At 49.3% G+C, this 5,995-nt stretch overlaps 1 protein-coding gene across 1 annotated transcript; it reads left to right on the top strand.

The window, feature by feature from the left end:
• Positions 1-458: 458 nt before the first annotated feature.
• Positions 459-5,633, top strand: UTP11 (UTP11 small subunit processome component). The gene is made up of 8 exons (XM_058040164.1): positions 459-547; positions 747-808; positions 1,302-1,404; positions 1,643-1,756; positions 2,876-2,969; positions 3,183-3,313; positions 4,686-4,796; positions 5,351-5,633. The coding sequence occupies exons 1-8, from the start codon at positions 485-487 to the stop codon at positions 5,432-5,434; spliced, it is 762 nt and encodes a 253-aa protein (XP_057896147.1). The 5' UTR covers positions 459-484; the 3' UTR covers positions 5,435-5,633.
• The last annotated feature ends 362 nt before the right edge of the window (positions 5,634-5,995 follow it).

The following is a 5,995-nucleotide window of genomic DNA, read 5'->3' as shown; positions in this document are numbered from 1 at the left end:
AGCGCGGAGCCCGGCCCGGGGCGGGGCCGGGGGCGGCCCGGGGCCGGTGCCCGCCCAGCACGGCGCTCGGGCGGCGGGAGGCGCTGCAGCGCGGGCAGGGGGCCGGTCCCGCAGCGATGCTCCCCGTGCGGCCGGCAGCGGGATGAGCCCCGTCCCGAGGCGGCGGCTCCGGCGGGAACGGCAGCTCCGCGGGACAGCTCCAGGCGGCGGCGGAAAGGGGACCGGCGGCGCTCGTCCCGCGGGGCTGTCCCGGCGGCGGTGGTGGCGGTGACCGGGCCCGCCCATGCCCGCCCATGCCCGGGGGTCCCGGCGGGGCCGCGCTCGGGGCCGCGCGCGCGTTCCCGCCGTCGCCATGGACACGGCGCCTCCTGGCGGGGGCGCGCGCGGCCTCTGACCGCTGACCCCGGGCCCCGCCTGTTCCGGCGCGCGCCCCGCGTGTGGACGCGCGTTCCCGGGCCCGGCGCTCGGAGCCGCCGCCGCAGCCATGTCGGCCGCCTTCAGGAAAGCCGCCAAGGCGCGGCAGCGCCCGCACCGCGAGCGGGCCCAGGTATGTGAGCCGAGCCGAGCCGAGCCAGGCCGGGCCCCGCCGGGCCCCTAGCGGAGCCATGCGCGCTCCCTCTCCGCCGGGCCCTCCGTGCTGGGCCCTCAGCGCTCTCTCCCCGTCACGCTCGCCATCTCGCTGTCTCCCCCTCATGCTCCCCGTCTCTCCCTCGCCCCCTGACACTCTCTCCCCGTCTCTCCCGTAGCCCGCCGCCCGGACGAAGCTGGGCTTGCTGGAGAAGAAGAAGGATTACCGGCTCCGTGCCCGGTGAGTGCGGCCCCCGGGGAAGGGCGGCGCTGGCTGGGTGACCCCCCCCGTCCAGAGGGTTCCCCCTGAGGAATGCAGAACCCATCCTGCTTGGCCAGGTTGTGACACTGACTCCGGAATACTCTGCTCCTTGTGGGGTCCCTGGTGCCTTTGAGTTGGGATCATGCCAAGTCTCCCTCTCCTTAGAAAAGTATCGGAGTATTTAAAGAACGTGGATTTGAGTAACTTAAAACTGCGCCTCCTTTGGGGTTATATGCTGCTAATAACCCATTATTTTACTATGAAGTGATTTTAAGCAGGTATGATATCACACTACTGCCCTTGCCATGGCTGTGCTTTTGCAGGGCCTTGTCCTGCCCGAATTCCTGGGACAGCAACAGGAACAGGCTGTGTCCGAGCTCTGAGCCTCGCTGGGAAAGACTCAATGCCCCAGCAGAGATGAACACAGAGAAGCTGCTGAACAACTCCTGATTGTTGGTTTTATCCTCCCCAGTGACTACCACAAAAAGCAAAATGCTCTCAGGGCGCTGCAGAAGAAAGCTCTGGACAAGAACCCCGATGAGTTCTACTTCAAAATGATACGTTCAGAGGTCAAGGTGAGAGCCTCCACTGCCTTCAAGCAGGATTACACTTTGTTGCTCCAAGTAACGTTTTTTTCCCTCCTACCTTGTTTTGATTTAAATTTATGACTTAATAGGTAAATGAGAAAAATTAGTTTGGTTCTTGTAGAAGGCTTTGAAGAAAATGAAGGACAAAGTTCTGCTCTTAGCAGGCCCCACAGTGCTCTCCAGGTGGGATGGGCTGACTCTAAGTGCTGTGTTTGTCTGCTTGTAGGATGGAGTCCATGTCATAAAGCAGCCAAAGGATGAAATTACCCCGGAGCAGATGAAACTGATGAGGACACAGGATATTAAATACGTAGAAATGAAAAGAGTTGCAGAAGCCAAGGTAATAACTCGCATTTTTAGTGTCTTCTAGTTTGCTCAGAATTGGTTTTTACTGTGTTGTTCTTATTGGTGCTGTGTTGAAAAAGACCTCTGAGATCATCAAGTTCACCCTATGACCTAACACCACCTTGAAAAGCAGACCATGGCACTGAGCATCACATCCAGTATTTTTTAAACACCTCCAGGGTGATGATTCCCCCACCTCCCAGGGTAGCTCATTACAGTACCCAGAGATTTTTTCCCTAGTGTCCAGCCTAAACCTCCTCTGGCACAGCTTAAGCTCCTCTGGTTGTGTCAGTGGTTGCCTGGAAGAAGAGGCCAACCCCCAGCTGGCTGCAGCCACCTTTCAGGGAGTTGTAGAGTGATCAGGTCTCCCCTGAGCCTCCTTTTCTCCAGGCTAAAAATTCCTCATGGAATGAAGAATGAATTCTTCATTCTGTGAAGAATGGCAGCTCCCACAGCCATTCTCCATAGGATTTATGTCCCAGACCCTTCACCAGCCTTGCTGCTCTTCTCTGGACACATTTGAGCCTCTCAATGTCCTTCCTAAACTGAGGGGCCCAGAACTGGACACAGCACTCAAGGTGCAGCCTCACCAGTGCTGATACAGGGGAAAACACTTGTTACTTGAGAGAACTGTGAACTAACTCAGACTATGAGAAGGTTTCTGAGCTGAGGAGAATAATCTGGAGTGGGTTTTTGGAATATGGTAGGCTGGCAATCCACAAAAAAAAGAATTCTCTTCTGAAGATGTTGTATGCTTTGATGTCGATGGACAAAACAGCATCAAATTCTCACTGGGGATAAAAAAGCAAAGCCAGCTTTTTCCTTCATGCTTTTGCTGGTGGTTCCATGGCAGTCATTCCCTTTTGCCAAACAGAGGGCTCAGTTTTGGAGGTGAATATGTGCACTTTGCCTGGGAAACTGCAGGAATCACTGTGACCCTCTGTCTGGAAAGGTTGTGAAGACATAAATATACACTAGATGTGTTTTCAGAGATGAAAAAAGGAAGGAGGAATTCATCTATTTGTAACCCCGAGGAACAGACAGAAACGTCCTCTTGAGGGGGGAGACTTGATTTTACTCATTCCGAATTTGGCCAAACTTGGACTTTCCGCAGAAAATCGAGCGCCTGAAGGCAGAGCTCCACCTGCTGGACGCCGCGGGGAGCGCCGCGGGCCAGCACCTCTTCTTCGTGGACACGGAGCGGGAAGGTGAGCCCTGACCTTGTTCTGTCGCCTGTTCATAAAAGAAAGACACTTTTATTTGTTAGGAATAAAAATTCAGCTGCTCTAGAAGCCCCTCTTGGTTACTAGCTGAGGCATCACTTCTGCTGTGTGGCTGGCTGTAGCAATGTGTTTGGAAGATTTGCTTATTGAAGGAGTCCATGGGAGTTTATTCTTTTTTTTTTTTTTTTTCATGAATAGTTCGGGAGTTTGACCTTGCTGCTCACCTGGACACTGTTCCTGAGCTGGTGGATAGAGTGTACAACAGACCAACCATTGCAACTCTGCAGAGAGAGGCAGTGAAGGGACCTACTGATCCTGCCCACCTAAAGGTACTGCTGCTGTTTGTGCTACACACTCCTTCATGCTTTACATCTTTTATATGACAGGCACTAAAAAGGATTGATTGCACCACTGTGGAGGTGAACAAAAGTGTGTTCTTAAAACTTTTATTGGTGACACAAGGCAGTAGTGGATGTCACTTAATCACACATGAGTGCCTGGAGCCTGCAGTCACATCTTCTCCTGGACTAACACAGAGTACTCTTGCACTGCATCCCAGTCCACTGTGGGAGACCACCATAACTTGTGATATACAGGCCAGAAAAGAGTGCTGTGGATCTGATTAGGCAGTGTCCCTGCAAAACTGAGATATTTCTCCTCTGTAAAGGAACATATACCTCTGTGACTATCTTGGACTATCTTTTCATCAGACTGCTGCAGTTTCAGGTGTAATTTTTTCAGCATCCACTGTTAAATCACCCCTCACACTTCCCCAAAACCCCTTGCACTCCTGAATTAGGTGAATAGGAAGAATTAGGTGAATAGGAAGAATTAGGTAAATAGGAAGAAATAGGTAAATAGGAAGAAATAGGTAAATGGGAAGAAGCTTATTCCAGCACAGATGTCTCTGTTGCAGTGTTCCTGATCTTACAGCATTTTTCAATTTGGTTCTGAGCCCAAAGTCACTTGAGATTTGTCTCCTCGCTTTCCTTCCTAAAGCCATTTAAACCATAGTCTCACTTCCTGGCTTTCCTAATTTGAACTGTTTCATGATTCTTCAGCATGAATTGCTTTAGCAATCAGCTTTGATTCTGATGTTTCAGTATCACAGAAGTAGCTACACTTGGCTTTACAGCTGTAGATTCTGCTCAGGTAATTCAGATCTGTTGGAAAGTCCTCTGAGTACGAGTCAGTTGTGTCTAAGATAAAAATAGTTGTTTAAAACTGTTGACTGGTAAATTTTTAACCTGTTTTTTCTGACTCAGATGTCAGATAATAAACACCCTGTGGTCCCTTTCCTCCTGCCAGCTGTCTCAGTTTGACTTGTCAGTAAAGCAGTTGGACGAGTCGTAGGCTGACTGGTTTTCTCCTAAATGTCTGAGTCATATTTTAAGCATGTTGGGATCTGTTCTCCTTAATTTAATTACTTAAATCACACCTGCAGTAATATTGTTCCTGTGCTGGGAAAGCTATCCACTCTCATTAGGCAAACTTGACCCAACAAGTTGCATTTTGAGAGGCCTCTGCAGGCTCTGAGCACTTCAGGAATTGGTCTCTGGTCTCTCCTCATTTTTGTTTTCCCTCTTCTAGATTTTCATTAGGGAGTCAAATGTTTTCTTGCATTTGACATTGAAATTCATAGGATTTAGACCACAGTGTCTTGTTCATCTCTGTTTAAAAACTTTTTTTCCTTGTTTCCAGAAATTAGCCCAGCAGAGGAAGAACCAGTATGACCTCCTGAGGCAGCGCATCGAGAGGGAGAAGGCCATGTTTGTCATCTCCCAGAAAATCCAGACACGCAAGGATCTTCTGGTGAGGCATTTGCTTCTGCTTCTCCAGATCTGTTCTGTTCAGCTCATTAGACCTGGTATCGTGTGTGTTGTATGTGTTGTGTTTGTGTCTTCATTCTGGTTTTATAGTGACACCTGCAGATAACTCCTAAAGATAAGAAATCCTCTTTAATATGGAAAAAGCAAGGAGATGAAGCATTTCAGTAAATTATATCTGCTTGTCAGCAAGGACAAAGACTCAGCTGTAAAATGCTGTTCACAAGGAGCCCAGAGTAGTGCCACTAGGAGTCAGAAGCAGGGAACCATTTCTGTAAGTTATGAGAAGATCTTAAAAATCCAAATGACCACAGAAATTACTTGTCTCAATGGGACTCCTGTTCTCTGGTGCTTGTGAGCAAAGCAGATTGTGCCTGACAGCCTGAAGGGGAAAAGAGCAGATAAAATTATAATTTAGTGACCATTTTTCTTTTATAGTCCCAGACAAGGACTCTGATTTGTGTGGGTGGAGGGTGGAGGTTTTTCTCCTTGCATGACAGCAAATATTTCTACTTGTTCTTTTTTTTTTTTTTTTTCCAGGACAAAACTCATAAAGTAAAGGTGAAGAAAGAAACAACGACTGGACCAGCTATTTACAAATTCAAGTTTCAGAGGAAACGTTAGCCATTTCATGGAATAATTGTTACAGTCTTTGCTCAGGAAGGAGGAGCCATCTCCCTTGGAGAAAGGCTGGTGCCAGCCTCCTTTTGACTGCAGCTCAGCACTTTGTTGAAACAAATCACTGTGGGCCTGTGGTAGCCATCAATGTGTTTGTTCTAATTAATTGATTAATAAACCAGAGTTTGTTCTTTTGATATTTACAGTGGGAAGCCATGGGATTTGCCTCAGTGTCCTGGTAAGATGCACTGTGAAAATCAGTGAGCAGTTGAGGTCACAGTGGAAAAGCACAGCCCAGGGACAAGGACTTGGGGATTGTTGTCTCTGGGGCTGAGCAGGGCCTGTCCAAAGCCATGAGAGTGGAGCTCAGCTTTTTCAGCTGTCTTTTCAAGCAGCTTAAAGATGAATTACTCCAGTTATTTCCCCCAATGCCTCTCATTTCCTATTTGCACCATTCCCCTGTGTGCTTTTCCTCCAGAGCTGCTTCAGTTTCAAACTGAAGCAGTGCCAAAATTCTGTGTGAGGGGAGAAACACAGCCCCAAGTGTGGGCCAGGAGTTTGTCCTCT

Source organism: Melospiza georgiana, chromosome 24, assembly GCF_028018845.1.
Source record: "Melospiza georgiana isolate bMelGeo1 chromosome 24, bMelGeo1.pri, whole genome shotgun sequence".
NCBI classification, from domain to species: domain Eukaryota; kingdom Metazoa; phylum Chordata; class Aves; order Passeriformes; family Passerellidae; genus Melospiza; species Melospiza georgiana.
The sequence above is the reverse complement of the archived record's forward strand: the minus strand, read 5'-3'. Positions and strand labels throughout refer to the sequence as shown.